Source organism: Nerophis ophidion, linkage group LG10, assembly GCF_033978795.1.
Source record: "Nerophis ophidion isolate RoL-2023_Sa linkage group LG10, RoL_Noph_v1.0, whole genome shotgun sequence".
NCBI lineage: Eukaryota > Metazoa > Chordata > Actinopteri > Syngnathiformes > Syngnathidae > Nerophis > Nerophis ophidion.
The window spans coordinates 21,829,874-21,849,458 of record NC_084620.1 but is presented as its reverse complement, the minus strand read 5'-3'; the positions used below and the strand labels follow the sequence as shown (position 1 = coordinate 21,849,458).

At 41.9% G+C, this 19,585-nt stretch overlaps 1 protein-coding gene across 2 annotated transcripts in view; it reads right to left on the bottom strand.

The window, feature by feature from the left end:
• LOC133560381 (neuroligin-2-like) overlaps nt 1-19,585 on the bottom strand; it is a 384,294-nt gene that overhangs the window by 189,828 nt on the left and 174,881 nt on the right. For both annotated transcript variants that reach the window (XM_061912840.1, XM_061912841.1), the window contains exon 2: nt 8,257-9,000. In XM_061912840.1, coding sequence (XP_061768824.1) covers nt 8,257-8,734 — 478 coding nt within the window. In that variant the 5' untranslated portion in view covers nt 8,735-9,000. The remainder of the gene's footprint in view (nt 1-8,256; nt 9,001-19,585) is intronic.

Sequence of the window (19,585 nt, the reverse complement as noted above, 5' to 3'; positions counted from 1 at the left end):
AAGAAGTGGTGATGTTCGTCTTAGAGACATATGTTCAAAAAGTGATCATCTTCAAAAGATAAATTATAGGAATGTGCCACAAATTTTCTTGAAAAAGTATGTGATCTCCATTGCTGATTAATATCTTTTAATGCCGATCACAATGGCCGATCCCGACGAGCTGACACTGTTCATTTTTAGTTCCCCAGCTGAATATCCATCCATCCATTTTCTACCGCTTATTCCCTTTTGGGGTCGCGGGGGGCGCTGGCGCCTATCTCAGCTACAATCGGGCAGAAGGCGGGGTACACCCTGGACAAGTCGCCACCTCATCGCAGCCCAGCTGAATAGCGAGCAGCTAATTATGTGTCTCCATCAGTGTTAAGCAGTAGCTCTCTACATGTGGCAAAGCTAATGAACTTAACGACATTTCCCAGTAGCTGGTGTGAAAGCATGGAATTCTCTAAAGAAAGACTTCAAAAGTTGCAGGAATATTATTTCATTTAAAAAGAGTTACACAAAGAGACTACTGGCATTATATCAAACTGATTTTTGATTTTGATTGGACGTGTCATTTTGAAAATGCTTAAACGAAAAATAAAAATATGTTGGAGTTCGAGGGTTGGTGGAGGGAACAGTGACAAAGTCATCTCAAATAATTTGTGTTAAAAAAGGGGGCAGAAAAATATAAGAATATTATTCTTTCATCAGCACCTTTCTTCTCATCATGGAAATGTATAAGAAACAATAAAACAATGAAAGTGTGAACTGTACCTGTCTTGTATATATGCATTTTCATGAAAGGAATAAAAAAAATTAATGATAATGAGAAGCTTGGCAGAAGTGTCACTATTCCGTAGCTTAGCTATTTTTAGAGCTATGTAGTGAGTAGCTTAGCTACAAAGCTGCAAGCTACATAAGAAGAGAGACAGAGAGAAGAGAAATTTAACAAACAAAATAACAGACTGCAACTCCAGGTGCAGGGGACAAAAAATACTGAAGAAATCCATGATGATTGGTTGGTTTACTATGATGAGTCACGATTGGTTAAGATTAGGACAAAACATTAAGGACAGTAAAGTTAAATAGTCACACACACTAGGTGTGGTGAAATGTGTCCTCTGCATTTGACCCATCCCCTATTTCACCCCCTGGGAGGTGAAAGGAGCATTGAGCAGCAGCAGTGGCCGCGCCCAGGAACATTTTTTGGCGATTTAACCCCCAATTCCAACCCTTAATGCTGAGTGCTAAGCAGCAAGGTAATGGGTCCCATTTTTATAGTCTTTGGTATGACTCGGCCAGGGTTTGAATTCACGACCTACCGATCTCAGGGCTGACACTCAAACCACAAGTCAATCAGAAGCAAGACAGGGCGGGTCATCAAACCAGGAAGGGAAATCAAAACAGACACGCACATCCCAAATGACGACGAGGGAGTCGGAGATTAAAAAAAGTGAAAAAAAAAAGCCTAGTGGAAGATGGCAGAGGGATTCCCTCCCTTAGATGTTCTTTTAGCGATGCGGACGACGTCCAAGAAACCCACAATGTGTCTACTTGGCCACATTTGGACAGAAATATGCATTGGATAAAACAATGCCCAAAACATTCATTGTAGTATTTTACCTCGAAAGCAAAAATCAAAACTGCTCTCGACATAGAAGAGGTGGAACACACATTTAAGAACACACATTAAGGTGAGTTGAGTTCAAAGTTTTACTGTACATTACTTTTAGCAATTGCTCCCAAACAACACGTAAGACATTGTTTTTATGTCAAGCTATAGATCAGTGGTTCTTAACCCTGTTGGAGGTACCGAACCCCACCAGTTTCATATGCGCATTCACTGAACCCTTCTTTAGTGAAAAATAAAATGTTGTATGTTTTTGGTAACACTTTAGTATAGGATAACATATTCTAAGTAACAAAGACTTAATTTAGAGTTATTTGGCACTAGGGAAACACATTCTAAGTAATAGAATATGTTAGTTATTTGGTTAGTGTCAGGGTTAGGGTTATAGTAAGGCCATGCCGAATAAGGCATGAATTAGTACTTAATGACTAATTAAGAACCAATATCTTACTAATTTGCATGTTAATAAGCAAATAATTAATGGTGAATATGTTCCCCATACTAAAGTGTTACCATATTTTTTTTACTGGTGCACAAAATCAACCGTGCATGAACATCACCTTGTTCAAACAACAAAACTAAGACAGTGCATAAACTCACAACATATTACACACCTGAAAAATCAGTCAGCTGTTGCCGTATCCGTAATATGCCAACAGGGACAAGTTTGTATTTACACAAAGAGTCAGGTGTGTTTTGATCTCCGGCGAACCCCTGAGGTCGACTCACCGAACCTCTAGGGTTCGATCGAACCCTGGTTAAGAACCACTGCTATAGATAGATGCTATTTTCATTTAATGTAGGGAGAGAAAATGAATAACATTACCGGGGGGGGGCCAAAGAAAAAGCCACACTAAAATAAATACATACAGTGGGGTGTAGGATCTCCCCTGCTAAATGCCAGTTATTAGTCATGGACCCTTATTGGGGCCATTTGGTTCCATATGTACACTCTCAGTTACATTATTACCTCTATAAGAACTTAAAATGTAGAAATTGGGGAGGAATTTCATTTTGTTTGACTCTGTTCCACAGTCATGAAATAATGTTTACTATAAAAATAGTAAGTTTTATCAATTTCTATTCATGTAAGAAAAGAGTTTGTTAAAGGGAAAGTGCACTTTTTTGGGAATTTTGCTCATTGTTCACAATCATTATAAAAGTCATGACGACGGATGTATTTTTGTTTTATGCATTCTAACTATTATTTAAATGTGATCAAAAGTATGCTTGCAATGGAGCCTACAGGAGCTGCTCTATTCTGCCTATAAAGCCTTAAAAAAAACATCCAAACACCCCCATTAAGGTTTTATATACATGATGTGAGTATATATGTCATGTAATAACAAGCTCATTTAGAATAAAATGTAATATTTACATATTTTGATCACTTTAAGAATACACAGCGCAATAATTTCAAAATCGCATCACGTTCGCTTTTTTTCAACAACATCACTGATTACTCCCTGCAGACTTTATGAGAGCCAATAAACATAAAACATCACTTACTGTACAAATGTCTGCTGTCATTTGGATGCCAATTGATAGCATCTTGTTATATTAACATTTAGATAAAGAATTACTTATTATACTCGCAAAAAAAAAGGAGGTGGAATCATGCGTCTTTTCGTGTAGCTTTCGCCATTCCCGGGTTAAACTGGATGTCAAAGTGTACCAACTTGTCGGAATAAATCCTTCGATCCAGGTGAGACGCATGATTAATGATCTACAGTAAACTTCTACGAGCAGGGAAGCAAGGAAACAGCAGACTACTCGATGATGTAAACATAGCAGTATAAACTGGTGATCACATCGCCGCTATAGTTTGTCTGCGTTAGCACTTATAAAAATGATTCTCGGGCGCGATACCGTGGCTGCCCACTGCTTCCCTCAACTCCCAGGGGGTGAACAAGAGGATGGGTCAAATGCAGAGGACAGATTTCACCACACCTAGTGTGTGTGGGTGTGTGACAATCATTGATACTTTAACTTTAACTGAATAACAATATAACTAATACTTAGTTAATATTCAGGTCACAAAATGTAAATGGAGTATTGTTGGCGCTGTTTGGATTGTTGTTTGTTGTATTTTATGGCCGGAATTAACGACCTCCCATTGGCTTTTTTTTAAGCAGACTTTTATTTACAAACATTGTACAAGTTAGAATGCATTAAAAAAAAATAAAAAATAAAAAACATCCGTCATAAGTGTGCAGTTCCTCTCTAATGTCTTTTTTTGGTAAACAAATATTTTGTTCCTCTTGCCAGGTTATTGTCTTTTTGCCACTGTGGTTTTTGTTAAAACAGTGATTTATCCTGTGCTGAAAAGTCTCCATTAGAATATATATTATGACGTTTATCAATCATTATTATTGTGTCACTGCCTTTTATTTAACTTGTTTCCTGTGTTCTTCCCTCGTATTTGTAAATGGTACGCAATTTAAAAGAAATGTTTAAAAGCCAGAAAAAGGGCATGTTTCTAGCTCGTGTTTATCTTAATCAACAATAAAACAGAGCATTTTTCTCTTGTTCGGTGGAAAGTTGTACATTAAGTTATACATTTATATCATGTAGCATGCTACTTTTGCCGTGAAGCAAGTAATGTACCTTGCTACAATTCTCTGGGGATAGCGTCACTAGTAGCTTAGCTACATTTGATCAAGAGTAACTTGTAGCTTAGCTTACTACTTTTTCAAAGTAGCTTACCCATCACTGATCTTAATACAAAATGTGGAGCCACTCCATAAGTTAATAATAATCACCACCATTGCGGCAAATAAACTGTATTCTTTAATATAGTATCATCATCACCTACTATTATCATTGGAGGACGAGGCTGAACACTAAGAGCAAGCATGGGCAGACATGCCAATAGCTAAGCTCGATAAAACAACACAAGATAGAGGTATTTAGTAAAGTTTAGCAAGTGCACATATAACAACGTTACAGTAGAAAGTAAGCAGATATTAACAGGAAATGAACAATCAGATTAATAAGAGTCCAGAGAGAAGATAATATAACAACTGTTGGTTTGTCAACATTGTCACGGTCAGTACCCGACACAAAAGAGGGAGGATCCATCCAAAATTAGTGGTGTTGATTCTAAGTTTAGTATCAGTTTATGATCGATATTAAGAATTGTATTTCCTCAAAATATTTTTTTTGTTTATGTATACAAATTCAGTGAATAATTACCCAGATAGTCGGTGATTTTTATTTGTAATCGTGTACTATTGACTATTGTATGTAATTTAAGAGAAAAAGGAAGTTTAGATATTGTGCTGATATTGTTAAATTGTCAATGGCACTCACCATAAATCGAGTGAAAAATGTACAGTTAATACATGAGATCGGTATCTGAATTGGTATCGGCTGACCATGACTGACGCGATTTTGACGTGCATTTTTGCGAATCACACTTTAAATTGAAATATTTTATTTGACATGCACAGCACATGCCAGAAAAAGGAAGTGAAAAAAGAAGAAGCAGTGACTTCTACTGTAAACAAACATGGATCTGTGCATTTTGGCTTGTCCGACGTTGTCACATAATTTAATTGTACATTTTTCTTTCTGTTCGCTATTTTTGTTTTACCTCTCTTTTTGAAATGGAGCTGTTCTGTGCCCTCCATGTTGCGATATGTGCAGGTTGCAGCAAGTTTACATGTTGCAGGGGGGAACGTTTAGAGTGAGACACAGGATACAGGAAGTGAGCGGGCTAGTGTGAGTGAGTCACCTGGAATTGTAACTGCATTGAAGTTGCCAATAAAGTACAAGTGAGCATCTATACTGCTCTAACCGTCCACTCTTTAAGGTTGGGAATATAACGGACTAATGTGAAACATGGTGGCAGCAGTAGTTGAACTTTGAGACTGCCGCGAACTTGAAGAGGCGCCGCTAACCTCGACACTCCAGACGATACTTTCGTTTTTGCTAGTCTGGGTTTAAAATCAAGAAAGTCAACATTATATAACGCTACTTCTGTACATGTTGAATTGGGGAAGACGGCAGCAAGACAATCGTTTCAGTCCAAGACTATTAAATTCAGTCCTCACTCCACCCCCGAAGTATAGCGGACAAAAAAGACATGCTCAGTAAAAATAACTTTGACCTAAATTTAGGCAGTTGTGTTTTCATGCGCTACAATCTGAATAAATATTGGCATCAACCATACGCCTCGATCGGAATTAAATTTTGATCCGAACGAGTGTGATCGGGTCAAAATATTCCGAATGACATGTTTACATGAAGCATTTTTTAGTCCGATTAATTGTGCTCCTGTGCACATAACTACTGGTTTAAACCACAAAAATGGTTTTAAATGTTGATTAAAATCATCATTGTTCTGCTTCCACACTGAAATATTTAGTTTGAGAGGGTGTCAACAGGATAAAGTGTTATAAAATAAACTTTTTGCCCTAAAACAATCGTTTTATTTTGTGCTTTTAGCATTAGCAAGTAACACAAAGAGAACAGGTGTATTATTATTAGATGTGTACCATATATAGATACGCATTCTGCAGATCGATGCAGATCTATTCTTGCCTTTTGTGCATTTTTTCCCTTTAAAGCGAAGAAGGCTAAGCTGACAAGAAGAGAAAAGATGAGCGGGACAATAAAGAGATGTTTTTTTTTTTGCATCAGCAGTTACACATCCCTTTTTTATTGCAGCAAGCTGGCACCTTCGGTGTGCTCCTTCTATTATTCATCTATTAGTTTTTTCCCCCTTTTTCATTTCTTGAAACATCTCGGTGCAGCAGCAGCGAGGCTATCGGCCTGCATTACGGCGTTAGCATCGAGCCGCTCCTGATGAATCTTTAAAGGAGATTGAAATATCGCAAGATGGCCAGATGGTGACTGATGCATCACAGAGATAGATGGCGCTAGGGATGGAATAATCACGAGCGTGCACGCCCTTAAGAAGCCTGGCGTTAACGAGGCTGCTGAGGTGAGAAGTTCACATCCTGGAGGATCCGCCTGGCAGAGCAGGCGTAAACTCTCCTCGGTCAGAGCTAATTAAGTAGAACCCGGTGGCCTAATTGGCGCTTTGTAAGCACTTAGGAGGGTTAAACCCCAGTCTGCTAGAGAGGGGGGTCCATCTTTTTGCACGAGCAAAACAGAATTTACAAAAGTGATACATCACTTTAATGTCTGACGTTATCGGGTAAGCGATGATTAAAAAAAAAAAGAAACGAGGACGACTCGCATATTATACTTTCTTGTGGTCGTCGACTTCCCAGCATAAGTCTGCAAGCTAGGAGAATGTGGTTTGTGTGCAAGCTGGAGGCTGCCAGTGAACGACCACGTTCCCTTAGCGCCCCCACCCCTTCCATGCGTCCATCGATCTGGAGTGACTCTGCAGGAGCCAGATGAAAACCACTCACTATGATTTATGAGACATCATCTCCAGGAGTGGGGCGTCGTCTGAGCCCCTCCCAGTCTGCGTGAAGGCCTAATAGGATCCCCTGGGTCCTAATGCCTGACCCTTTTGCAAAACAAGCTTGGCTGTTGCTCATACACACAGGGAAGAGGGGGTTTTAATTCAACAACAATATCATCGGGTTCATAAAAAAGTGAAAAAAAAAACACATTTCAATGTAATATTGTTAAAAGCTGGTAAAAAAAAATAATGCAAGTAAAAATCCACAAAAGTGGCCCGTTTATGCACTAAAAAATAGTGCACAAATGGACTTATGTAAAAAAAAAAAAAATTTTAAATAATGAAAAATTCACACTTCACCTTTTTATCGTGTATGCAATCGCACCTTTTTTTATGCACTTTTAGCTGCCCCGGAAAAACAAGGAGCTAACAAACACATGATTTCAAACCAGTGAAAAAGACTCCAGACGTCAAGTCCTATATGTGGCTGAGGAGCTATAAGCAGCAATGATGACGATGTGCAAAGAGAAAGGAGGGAGGGGGGTGTCAAGCTGCGAAAAGCTAAAAAAAACTGAACAAAAGTGTGTGAGGAAGAAGACGACACCTTTGACTAAATGCAGCTGGTCTCAACTGGAAAAAGAAACATCAAGAGGAAAGGAGAATCACAGACGACATGGATAAAGTCTCTTTTTCTCTCTCTCTCTCACACACACAGTGTCCCACAGACATACATGTCCACAAGCTTCAAAAACTGCATTTCAACAAAAGCACACAGATCAGGCATATAATGACAATAATAGTGCACTTTTTTAGTTTTTCCCAAAGCATTTGTATGGACAAAAGTATTGATTCTTCCACACCAAACCCTCCCAAACATGAATGCAACCTGATTAGTGCACTGCAGGGGAACAGAAACAAAAACACCTTCCGTAAAATATTCCCAAAAGTCAGAAACAAAGTATCGGCTAAAGGTTTATGTTAAAAAGAAGAAATAACCACTTGATTAATTATTGACTCAATACTTGTGTCCACGTACGGCATCTGTAGAAAAAATTGATTCAGGAATACTTGCAGGATTTTGAAAGAACAGAAGGACTAGAAAAAAGATTTAGCAGACAATTTGCTAAGCCCCTCCCCTTTAAGAGCGACTGGCCAATCACCACTTAGACTTCAATGAATGCCGGTGTGTAGCATGCTTGGTGTGACTGATAGAGGCGGGGCTTAGCACAGAGTCAGCCATAGCTCCTCCCACCCAGCCTGCACTCACCATCCTCGGTCGGCACATAGACGTTGAGATAGAGGCAGTCCTCGCTCTGGTTCTGGATGTAGCCCGCCGCCACGTCCAGGTTGTCTGTGAACCACACGGGCAGCATGATCTCCGGCAGCACCCCGTGCACGTTTTGGGGGCAAACGGGTGCAAACTGGGTGGCATTGCGGATCTCCTGCCACGAGCCCGGGGCTTCGGGCGGCTGAAAGCGGCGGTCGCCGATTGGGGCGGTGGCGTAGGGCACGCCCAAGTATTGCTCCACCGGGCCCAGGATTTCGTTGTTGAGGTCCTTCTTTATTCCTCGCAGTTTGCCGTAGTTGGTGGTGACCACAGGGTGCTTGGACGGGTCCACTTTTTGACTGAAGGCCAGGCTGAAGAGGGCAAGGCCCATCAAGCACCAGTCGGCCATGACGGACCTTTTTCTCTCTTCTTTGCTAGCAACTACAAATAAAAACATGGCTGCTGATGACGTGATCATCAAAAGGCAGCGGAGTCCAAAGCCGGTTGACTGAAGCGACACGCAGACGTTATAAAAAATACAAAAGGAGCTTCTCTGACCATGTGAAAGGAGAACATGGATGAGGGTGCTGAGGGCGCTGTAGAGGGTGGGCGGTCCTCTGCGGGGGCGCCAGGTCAGTGCGGAGGCAAGGCTTTTTCATTGGCTTCCACAGCCGTGGTCCCGTTATGGTCCATCCCCTTGCGACCTGTCATGTCCCGTCCTAGTGACGTCATCTACGTCAGCACCTGCACAGAGACAAGAGGCATCAAGTTTCACTACAGCTGGAATTCAAAATACAGGCAAAGCTTTTGACCACCTCCATTTTTCTCTTCGTGACGATTTCTGTTTTTTTTGCCTGGAAAAACACGAGCAATGACGTCACCAACTATTGTCCACAATTTTTACTATCAATTTTTGTCAAGGATGCTGATGAATCGTTGCAGCCCTACAAATTAAAATAAACTATCAAGATTGATAGGCAAGTAAGGGTTATAATCTAATTACTAATTGATGCTTTAATTCAGTGGTTCTCAAACTTCTTTTCAGTGATGTACACCCTGTGAACATTTTTTTAAATTCAAGTACCCCCTAATCAGAGCAAAGCATTTTTGGTGGAAAAAAGGAGATAAAGAAGTAAAATACAGCACAATGTCATCAGTTTCTGATTTATTAAATTGTATAACAGTGCAAAATATTGCTCATTTGTAGTGGTCTTTCTTGAACTATTTGGAAATAAAGATATAAAAATAACTAAAAACTTGTTGAAAAATAAACAAGTGAAGTGAAGTGAATTATGTTTATATAGCGCTTTTCTCTAGTGACTCAAAGCGCTTTACATAGTGAAACCCAATATCTAAGTTACATTTAAACCAGTGTGGGTGGCACTGGGAGCAGGTGGGTAAAGTGCCTTGCCCAAGGACACAACGGCAGTGACTAGAATGGCAGAAGCGGGAATTGAACCTGCAACCCTCAAGTTGCTGGCACGGACACTCTACCAACCGAGCTATGCCGCCCCAAGTGATTCAATTAAAAATAAAGATTTCTACACATAGAAGTAATCATCAACTTAAAGTGCCCTCTTTGGGGATTGTGATAGAGATCCATCTGGGTTCATGAACTTATTTCTAAACATTTCTTCACAAAAAAAGAAATCCATATCAATCATGTCCACAAAAAAATCTGGCTGTCAACACTGAATATTGCATTGTTGCATTTCTTTTCACAGTTTATGAACTTACAATCATATTTTGTTGAAGAATTATTCAATAAATATATTCATAAAGGATTTTGGAATTGTTTGCTATTTTTAGAATATTAAAAAAAAAATCTCACGTACCCCTTGGCATACCTTCAAGTACCCCCAGAGGTACGCATACCCCGATTTGCGAGCCACTGCTTTAATTGATCAGTGTGATCAAACAGTACATCTCTGAATTGAGAGTTCATTTTAGGGAAAATCATTTCGGTCGCAGTGCATTGTGATTACTGAGCATGAGCTGAAAATAAACCTTGCCACTGGGATTTGGTCATGTGACCTGGGAAACCCTCTTGCACTGTGCCGCCGCCACTGCATTTTCTTTAACGCATCACAGCACAGATTTGGAACGTGCACAAACTACTTTTTAAAGTACCAGTCGGCTTCCAAAAGTAAACCCCAGAGATGTCACAAACCTTGACTTAACTAACTGCTGGGTCAAAGGTCAAAAATGCCGTGCGAGGTTTGCGGCCTGGACAAGCCCTAATTGTGCACATGAATGAGCACCATTCATTTCATCTACAGAGCAAATCCTCATGTAAGACAACCAGTCACAAATGCATGGAGGGAGATTACACCGTCATCATAATACCATTGTTGGCCGGCGTTACGTAATGGACCACCAATCCCATGGGGGCTTTCTTTAAAATTTGAACGCTCTCTCTTTGGTTTATCGCTTGGCTTAAATCGCCAGGTTTAAAGCCGCCATTAAGCGTATAATTCCGTCACACTTAAGCAACTCTGTGCCCTTGTCTTCTCGCACTGCCAATAAAGCATTTTGCATTTGAAAGTCAAAAGTCCCATGGCTAGACATCAGATAATTAGAGCCCCAAAGACAATAGAGGGGCTCGTTCATGTCAAAATGATTACGTTCTCCTGTTGAGAAGCCATTAAAGCAGCATTGCTAATTCTGAGTGTTATTCTGACGCAGTATTTGTTCAGCCACATTAAACCCAGATTCCGATCTAACAAAGGTCTTAACTCATTCTCTTTCTATGCCACATCAGTGTGGAATGCACTCCCAACAGGTGTAAAAGTAAGTGCATCTCTATGTTCCTTCAAAACCGCTCTAAAACAACACCTCCAGGCAACTTCAACCCTTTACTAATACCCCCTCCATTCACATCCCATCTCCCCGGAATATGAATAATCAAATGTAAATAATCAAATGTACTTCAATCGTATATACTTGTTCTTATGCTATCTGAACTCACTATGTTCTCTGCTGGCTGTACATATCCTACCAAGTAAGACCTACACTGTTTCAATGTCCATTTCTCTGTTGATGCAATTGTTGATGACTGAAGTACTGATATCAACCAAAGCTCCTCGTCCCTCCCCCCGGATTGTAAATAATGTAAATAATTCATTGTATACACTATGATGATTAACCTGTGTGATGACTGTATTATGTTGATAGTATATATTTGTACCATGAATTGATTAACGTGGAGCCCGACTTAAACAAGTTGAAAAACTTATTCGGGTGTTACCATTTATTGGTCAATTGTACGGAATATGTACTGAACTGTGCAATCTACTAATACAATTATTAATCAATCAATCAATCAATCAATCAATCAATCAATCAATCAATCAATCAATCAATCAATCAATCAAAGCCTAACGTCCTTGATGCATGGACATTGTTGTCCCCACATCTGAAATTCCCACCCTGTCATGGTGAAAAAAGCAGCAAAAGTGCCCCCTATGGAAGTATTATTGTAGCAAAATTATTTACAAGTGTGTAGTCCAATTTGTCTGTGATCCAATTCACGTGTCTGTGTGTTAATGTGTGTGTCTGTATATCGATCTGTGTGTTTACAATCAGAGCCATGTGTGTGCATTTTATGTGGGTCTGTATTATGAAAAAAAAAAAAAAAAGCTCAATCAATCAATCAATCAATGTTTACTTATATAGCCCTAAATCACTAGTGTCTCAAAGGGCTGCACAAACCACCACGACATCCTCGGTAGGCCCACATAAGGGCAAGGAAAACTCACACCCAGTGGGACATTGGTGACAATAATGACCCAGTGGGACGTCGGTGACAATGATGACTATGAGAACCTTAGAGAGGAGGAAAGCAATGGATGTCGAGCGAATCTAACAGGATACTTCGATACTTCGAAAGTTCAATCCACAATAAAAGCTGTCCATATTTCCTCCATTGGCGATATTTTTTACACAGGACTTTTGTAACATTCCTACCGAGTAAGAGTTGTCTGTCCGTGCAGCACTCCAAACTTGTAAAAAGACTTGTCTGTCTCTATCTTTACCTTGCCTTTCCTTATACTCACCACTAGTGGCCTATTTTGGAAATGTACTCAATTCATCTGTGTCACTGCTGTATGTTTGATCTTACTAGAACAGATAGTGACTAAAACCAAGACAATAGGCAGGATTTCTTACTTCAAGCTGACTTATGTCCTACACATTAAGAATATTACAAAAATTGTTTTTTTATCGTCTTAAAAACATGGCCAGAGTCCGCCGGTTTCTCTCTCAGGCCAACACGGAGGTTTCTGGTTTTCCCAAAAATAACCAGGGGTGTGAGCACATTACACCAGTTTTAAAGTTGCTGCATCGGCACCCCATCCGCTTCAGGGTCGATTTTAAAGTTCTATAAGTTTTTAAACGTCTGAATGGCCTTGCACCTTCTTTTTTATTTGGCCTGCTTTTTCCGTATCAACCCTGGCTAATCCTGAGATCCTCTGGCACTGTCCTTTTAGCTTTACCAAATACCAGAACAAAAATCAACGGTGAGGCGACATTTAGGCACTTTAGCCCCCATCTGTGGGATAGCTTGTCAAAGAGCCTCAGGACTGCAGAGACCGTTGATTTTATTATTACTTATTTTCTAAAAAGGTTACAGAGTCACTGTTTTATTTGTGCTCTTTACTGATCATTTTAAACTCTTGTACTTTTTTGTTTTTTTATTATTATATCATGTTATTTTCTTTTTTATCTATTGCTATTATTGGTCACGGCGCGGATTCGAACCCAGGATTCTCCCCCAGCTGATTCCCACACTCCTTCTGACAGCATGCCAGTACACACCCCTGCACCACGCCCACGCTTCGCCGCAGCTGCAGGATGCCTGTCATCAGAGTAGCTGGCAGTAACCAGAAGGACAGTATAAAATCCAGTCACTCCTTGGATCCTGCGCCGGAACGTCGTTAACTCTTGTAGTAAGCATATACGCTTCTGGCTTCCCTCTCATTGTCCTCGCCTCCTTTTGTCTTTTGCCTTTTGCCTCATTGACTTGTCCCTTGTCCTCCTTGCAGTTGCCTCCCTTGATCCTCGATCACTCGCCTGGACTCTGACCTTGTTTGCTTGCCGCCAGCCCTCGACCTCCTGCCTGTCCCCGGATCTTCCTTGTGCCTACCCCTCCTTGACCAGACGAAGGTTTCATTCAACACGCATGTACAACATCCTCTTGTTTTATTCACATGGTTAACTTTACACTTAACCCTGCGACTAACACTTAGAGTACCATACACATCCCACACAATCATCAAAGGTTACAATAAACTTGGTAAGATTAAGTCTTTCATGGTGTCGTCCTCTTCCAGTCCTCACGTACATAACAATTATTACTACTATCACTTGCTTAATATTATAGTATGTGTGTGTTTTCTTAATTTCTTTCTTTTTTCCCCTGTAAAGCAATTTGTGTTGCCACTTGCCTATGTATACAAATAGATATAAATAAAGTTTGATTTTAAGTTTGATTTTAATGTATGAAAATTAAGACAACTTTTTGGTGAATAATTTTGCCAAGAACTGAATTATTATAAACAGTGGTGTATTAAATGTAGGTACCACTGTGTGTGCCATGTGCTTGGTTGGAGACCAGTTTAGAATTAGGCTCCAGCTCGGCCGTGGCCCTAATGGGGACAAGCAGTACAGAAAATGGATGGATGGAAACTTGTCAAGAGTGGTCAAAGACTCAAGCTTAGCTGTGATGCCAGGCAACCTGCAGAATTTGCGGGTGCATCTGAGTGTTTAATTGGCTCATTTTGGAGGCCGTAATTGATCCAGCGCGTGTGTGCACTCGCATCGGAGAAGAAGGTGGGGGGGCTTAAGTGATTGATGATGCAGAGGGTAGAGAGATGAAGCCCAAGCTTTGGACACAGAAGCTGCCAGGAAAAGACTCATCCGAAGTAGGGGGTGATTATGATCTTTTCCACACACCGTTGCACTTTGCAGCCTGTCCTGCATTGCTCCACGAAACCATGCACCATGGTTGTTTGAGTCCGTTGGGTAAAGATGACGTTTAGAGGATCACTCCCTCTGTTTGGCTTTGTGCATCGTAATAAATCCGACGTAATGCAAGCTTGATCGCAGAGAGGGTTTACGATCTTGCATCATTATATTTATTTCATTCACACTAATCACAGGAGGACTCTTGGCTGGTCCAGTAATATTTTAGGGTATTGATATAGGTCATGGATGTCCAAAGTGTGGTCCACAGCACATTTAGAATTGTATTGGCCCTCTGCATACTGTATAAACTGGGCAGCACAGTGGAAGAAGGGTTAATGCGTCTTCCTCACAATGAGAAAGTCCTGGGTTCGATACTGCGCTCAATCCTGCGCTCGGAATCTTTCTGTGTGGAGTTTGCATATTCTCCCCGTGACTGTGTGGGTTCCCTCCGAGTACTCCGGCTTCCTCCCACTTCCAAAAACATGCACCCGGGGATAGGTTGACTGGCAACACTAAATTTGCTCAAGTGTGTGAATGTGAGTGTGAATGTTGTCTGTCTAGCTGTGTTGAGGTGGCGACTTGTCCAGGGTGTACTACCCTTCCGCCTGAATGCAGCTGAGATAGGCTCCAGCGACCCCAAAAGGGATAAGCGGTAGACAATAGATGGATGGATACTGTATAAATTAAACTTTCCCTTATTATCAGGATATATACAGTAATGTTGCTTGGTACAAGTCCTGTGATCCAGACGTGTACCGTAATTATCTGAAAGGACTCAGACAACTGACTCTCCTTGCGTCCCAGGAACACACCTAATTTTTCCCATGAAAAACGACACATTGTGTTTAAAATCCCAGCAACTAGTACGGATACACACATTCATTGACAGTGATTCAATTGAATCAGACACGAAATAATTAATCAAATCTGTCAGCGACAAATTCCTTTGACAATAGGAAAAAAAAAATTTCCGGACATAGAAGGAACATGACCGCTTCTGCGCAACCAGTGACTGCCGAGCAACAGGGAGAGAAAAACAGCGCGAGTAAAGACTAAACACTAACTTCCTCAATTTGCAAAGTGGACCTTACTTTTCACGGCAGTACGAAAGCCCGTAAAGCAGAGACTTGTCGGACAGCTGGAAGATGCAGTCTCTGACTTACCTTGATAAAATAGTTAGCTTGTTCGCTAGCAAGCGGACTACATCAAAAGTTAACTGCAAACCCCTTTTCCATATGAGTTGGGAAATTGTGTTAGATGTAAATATAAACAGTGGACAGTGGCAGTGGACAGGTACCGACAGGCCAAGCGGTGTGCAGCTTCAGCGGTCGCGGAGGCAAAAACTCGGACATGGGAGGAGTTCGGGGAAGCCATGGAAAACGACTTCCGGACGGCTTCGAAGCGATTCTGGACCACCCTACGCCGCCTCAGGAAGGGGAAGCAGTGCACTATCAACACCGTGTATGGTGCGGATGGTGTTCTGCTGACCTCAACTGCGGATGTTGTGGATAGGTGGAAGGAATACTTCGAAGACCTCCTCAATCCCACCAACACGTCTTCCTATGAGGAAGCAGTGCCTGGGGAATCTGTGGTGGACTCTCCTATTTCTGGGGCTGAGGTCGCTGAGGTAGTTAAAAAGCTTCTCGGTGGCAAGGCCCCAGGGGTGGACGAGATCCGCCCGGAGTTTCTTAAGGCTCTGGATGCTGTGGGGCTGTCTTGGTTGACAAGACTTTGCAGCATCGCGTGGACATCGGGGCGGTACATCTGGATTGGCAGACCGGGGTGGTGGTTCCTCTCTTTAAGAAGGGGGACCGGAGGGTGTGTTCAAACTATCGTGGGATCACACTCCTCAGCCTTCCCGGTAAGGTTTATTCAGGTGTACTGGAGAGGAGGCTACGTCGGATAGTCGAACCTCGGATTCAGGAGGAACAGTGTGGTTTTCGTCCTGGTCGTGGAACTGTGGACCAGCTCTATACTCTCGGCAGGGTTCTTGAGGGTACATGGGAGTTTGCCCAACCAGTCTACATGTGCTTTGTGGACTTGGAGAAGGCATTCGACCGTGTCCCTCGGGAAGTCCTGTGGGGAGTGCTCAGAGAGTATGGGGTGTCGGACTGTCTTATTGTGGCGGTCCGTTCCCTGTACGATCAGTGCCAGAGCTTGGTCCGCATTGCCGGCAGTAAGTCGAACACATTTCCAGTGAGGGTTGGACTCCGCCAAGGCTGTCCTTTGTCACCGATTCTGTTCATAACTTTTATGGACAGAATTTCTAGGCGCAGTCAAGGCGTTGAGGGGTTCCGGTTTAGTAACCGCAGGATTAGGTCTCTGCTTTTTGCAGATGATGTGGTCCTGATGGCTTCATCTGACCGGGATCTTCAGCTCTCGCTGGATCGGTTCGCAGCCGAGTGTGAAGCGACCGGAATGAGAATCAGCACCTCCAAGTCCGAGTCCATGGTTCTCGCCCGGAAAAGGGTGGAATGCCATCTCCGGCTTGGGGAGGAGACCCTGCCCCAAGTGGAGGAGTTCAAGTACCTAGGAGTCTTGTTCACGAGTGGGGGAAGAGTGGATCGTGAGATCGACAGGCGGATCGGTGCAGCGTCTTCAGTAATGCGGACGTTGTACCGGTCCGTTGTGGTGAAGAAGGAGCTGAGCCGGAAGGCAAAGCTCTCAATTTACCGGTCGATCTACGTTCCCATCCTCACCTATGGTCATGAGCTTTGGGTCATGACCGAAAGGATAAGATCACGGGTACAAGCGGCCGAAATGAGTTTCCTCCGCCGGGTGGCGGGGCTCTCCCTTAGAGATAGGGTGAGAAGCTCTGCCATCCGGGAGGAACTCAAAGTAAAGCCGCTGCTCCTTCACATCGAGAGGAGCTAGATGAGGTGGTTCGGGCATCTGGTCAGGATTCCACCCGAACGCCTCCCTAGGGAGGTGTTTAGGACACGTCCAACCGGTAGGAGGCCACGGGGAAGACCCAGGACACGTTGGGAAGACTATGTCTCCCAGCTGGCCTGGGAACGCCTCGGGATCCCCCGGGAAGAGCTAGACGAAGTGGCTGGGGAGAGGGAAGTCTGGGTTTCCCTGCTTAGGCTGTTGGCCCCGCGACCCAACCTCGGATAAGCGGAAGATGATGGATGGATGGATGTAAATATAAACGGAATGCAATGATTTGCAAATCATTTTCAACCCATATTCAGTTGAATCCACTACAAAGACAACATATTTGTTGTTCAAACTGATTAACAGTTTTTTTGTGCAAATAATCATTACTTTAGAATTTAATGCCAGCAACACGTGACAAAGATGTTGGGAAAGGTGGCAATAAATACTGATAAAGTTGAGGAATGCTCATCAAACACTTATTTGGAACATCCCACAGGTGTGCGGGCTATATGGGAACAGGTGGCTGCCATGATTAGTACAAAAAAAGCTTCCCAAAAAATGCTCAGTCTTTCATAAGAAAGGATGGGGCGTGGTAGTCAAACAGTTTAAGAACAACGTTTCTAAAAGTGCAATTGCAAGAAATTTAGGGATTTCAACATCTACGGTCCATAATATCATCAAAAGGTTCAGAGAATCTGGAGAAATCACTCCACGAAAGCGGCATGGCCGGAAACTAACATTGAATGACCGTGACCTTCAATCCCTCAGACGACACTATCAAAAACCGACATCAATCTCTAAAGGATATCACCACATGGGCTCAGGAACACTTCAGAAAAACACTGTCACTAAATACAGTTTGTCGCTACATCTGTAAGTGCAAGTTAAAACTCTCCTATGCAAAGCGAAAGCCATTTATCAACAACATCCAGAAACGCCGCCGGCTTCTCTGGGCCCGAGATCATCTAAAATGGACTGATTAAAAGTGGAAAAGTGTTCTGTGGTCTGACGAGTCCACATTTCAAATTGTTTTTGGAAATATTCGACATTGTGTCGGGAAGCGAACCATCCAGACTGTTATTGACACAAAGTTCAAAATCCAGAATCTGTGATGGTATGAGGGTGCATTAGTGCAGGCACAAATGCTGAAAGGTACATACAGGTTTTGGAACAACATATGCTGCCATTTAAGCGCCGTCTTTTTCATGGACGCTCCTGCTTATTTCAGCAAAACAATGCCAAGCCACATTCAGCACGTGTTACAACAGTGTGGCTTCGTAAAAAAATAGTGAGGGTACTTTCCTGGCCCGCCTGCAGTCCAGACCTGTCTCCTATCGAAAATGTGTGGCGCAATATTAGGCGTAAAATACGACAGCGGAGACCCCGGACTGTTGAACGACTGAAGCTCTACATAAAACAAGGATGGGAAAGAATCACACTTTCAAAGCTTCAACAATTAGTTTCCTCAGTTCCCAAATGTTTATTGAGGGTTGTTAAAAGAAAAGGTGATGTAACACAGTAGTGAACATGCCCTTTTCCAACTACTTTGGCACGTGTTGCAGCCATGAAATTCAAAATTAATTATTATTTGCAAAAAAGAATAAAGTTTATGAGTTTGAACATTAAATATCTTGTCTTTGTTGTGCATTCAGTTGAATATGGAAAGGATATTAACATCTAACACAATTTACCAACTCTTATGGAAACAAGGTTTGTATCTTACTGAGGAGAGTTGACCACAGTTGTCCAAACGTTTTCATTTCATACAGAAAAATTTAAGTATCGACATTTTTGGCATCATCTTATTAGAGTCTGAATACCACGGACAATTAGGCTTTGTGTAAACTTTGAATTTGTGTGTACTATTAGTGGGCGTGTTGCAGGTGATCTACTAAAACTGCATGTACAATTGATTAGTTCAGAAGTATTTAAAAATGAGGAGTTTGTGTGTGCCATGGAGATCTATTTACTGCACACCCATTGCATCATACGATTCCAACCTGTGGTGTTTTGCAATGCTGTGAAAATGCAGTGCACAAACATAATTTATACAATCTTTTCTGGGATATATAGAAGTACAGTCTAGACAACAAACCTATTTTTAGCACGCGTAATCGTGATATACCAAAGAAGACATAATATTATTATAAAATAAACACTATTAAAAATAACACCAGCAGACACCACAACAAATCAATTGAATCACAATAGTTGTAATCAGCCAGTAGTTATAAAATTGTTAAATGACAATACTGATCAGACGATAGGTCTAATATTTTAGTTTATGACGGTCCAAATATGTTGACACGCACACAGACAGAGATTTGTATCTCCATCATCGATCGTAGCAGTGATCGCCTCCTCACAATGGCCGTGGCACAGCCATCCGTGCATAAATGCGCCAGTTTGCACATACATTCATAACGTGCTATATAAAGCCGCAAAAACAGTTTCAGGCTTGATAAATCATGAACTTGCAGAAAAG